This window comes from Sphaeroforma arctica (assembly GCF_001186125.1).
Source record: "Sphaeroforma arctica JP610 unplaced genomic scaffold supercont1.5904, whole genome shotgun sequence".
In the NCBI taxonomy this organism is placed as follows: Eukaryota; class Ichthyosporea; order Ichthyophonida; genus Sphaeroforma; species Sphaeroforma arctica.
Genome location: NW_014034654.1, coordinates 794 through 1,810, shown reverse-complemented (window position 1 = coordinate 1,810; position 1,017 = coordinate 794). Strand labels below are relative to the sequence as shown.

The window sequence follows — 1,017 nt, the reverse complement described above, 5'->3', positions numbered from 1 at the left end:
GTATACATAGATTCATTCATTTATACGGACAAACAAATTCATTCACATACAAACCCCATCCCCCCAGTACCCATGCATAGACTACCGAATTAACTCGCCTATCTCTCCCACCGCATAGAGTGTCATGGCCTCGTCGCAAGTGCCCATTGTGTTTGTGGCTACAAAGGCTGATCTCCCGTCTGTCACCCAGGTACAGTGCACTGCTATGCTACTGATGGTGTGGTCAGTGTCAATGGCTTGGTTACCTGGGTCAGTTCTGTACTGCTTGTGATAGTTTAGTATCATTTGTGATAGTTCTGTGTTATTTGTGATAGTTTAGTATCACTTGTGGTAGTTTAGTATCATTTGTGATAGTTCTGTGATACTTGTGATGGTTTTAGTACTGCTTGTGATAGTTCTGTATTACCTGTGATAGTTTAGTATCACGTGTGATAGTTTAGTATCATTTGTGATAGTTTAATATCATTTGTGACAGTTCTGTGATACTTGTGATAGTTTTAGTACTGCTTGGGATAGTTCTGTGTTACTTGTGATAGTTTAGTATCATTTGCGGTAGTTCTGTGTTACTTGTGATAGTTTTAGTACTGCTTGTGATAGTTCTGTGTTACTTGTGATAGTTTAGTATCATTTGTTATAGTTCTGTTTTGCTTGTGATAGTTTTAGTACTGCAAGTGATATTTCTGTGTTACTTGGGATAAATCTGTGTTACATGTGATAGTTTAGTATCACTTGTGATAGTCTGTGTTACTTGTGATAGTTTTAGTACTGCTTGTGATAGTTCTGTGATACTTGTGATAGTTTTAGTACTGTTTGTGATAGTTCTGTGTTGCTTGTGATAGTTTTAGTACTGCTTGCGATAGTTCTGTGTTACTTGTGGTAGTTTTAGTACTGCTTGTGATAGTTCTGTGTTACTTGTGATAATTTAGTATCACTTGTGATAGGTTTAGTACTGCTTGTGATAGTTCTGTGTTACTTGTGATAGTTTAGTATCACTTGTGATAATTTAGTATTATTTGT

General features: G+C 36.6%; 1 protein-coding gene across 1 annotated transcript; it reads right to left on the bottom strand.

Annotated features, from left to right (window-relative positions):
• Positions 1-81: 81 nt before the first annotated feature.
• Positions 82-256, bottom strand: SARC_15301 (hypothetical protein; the record flags this gene model as incomplete). Its single annotated transcript, XM_014290574.1, has 1 exon — positions 82-256. A coding segment is annotated over one exon (175 nt), but the record flags the coding sequence as incomplete, so codon positions are not given.
• Between the last annotated feature and the right edge of the window lie 761 nt (positions 257-1,017).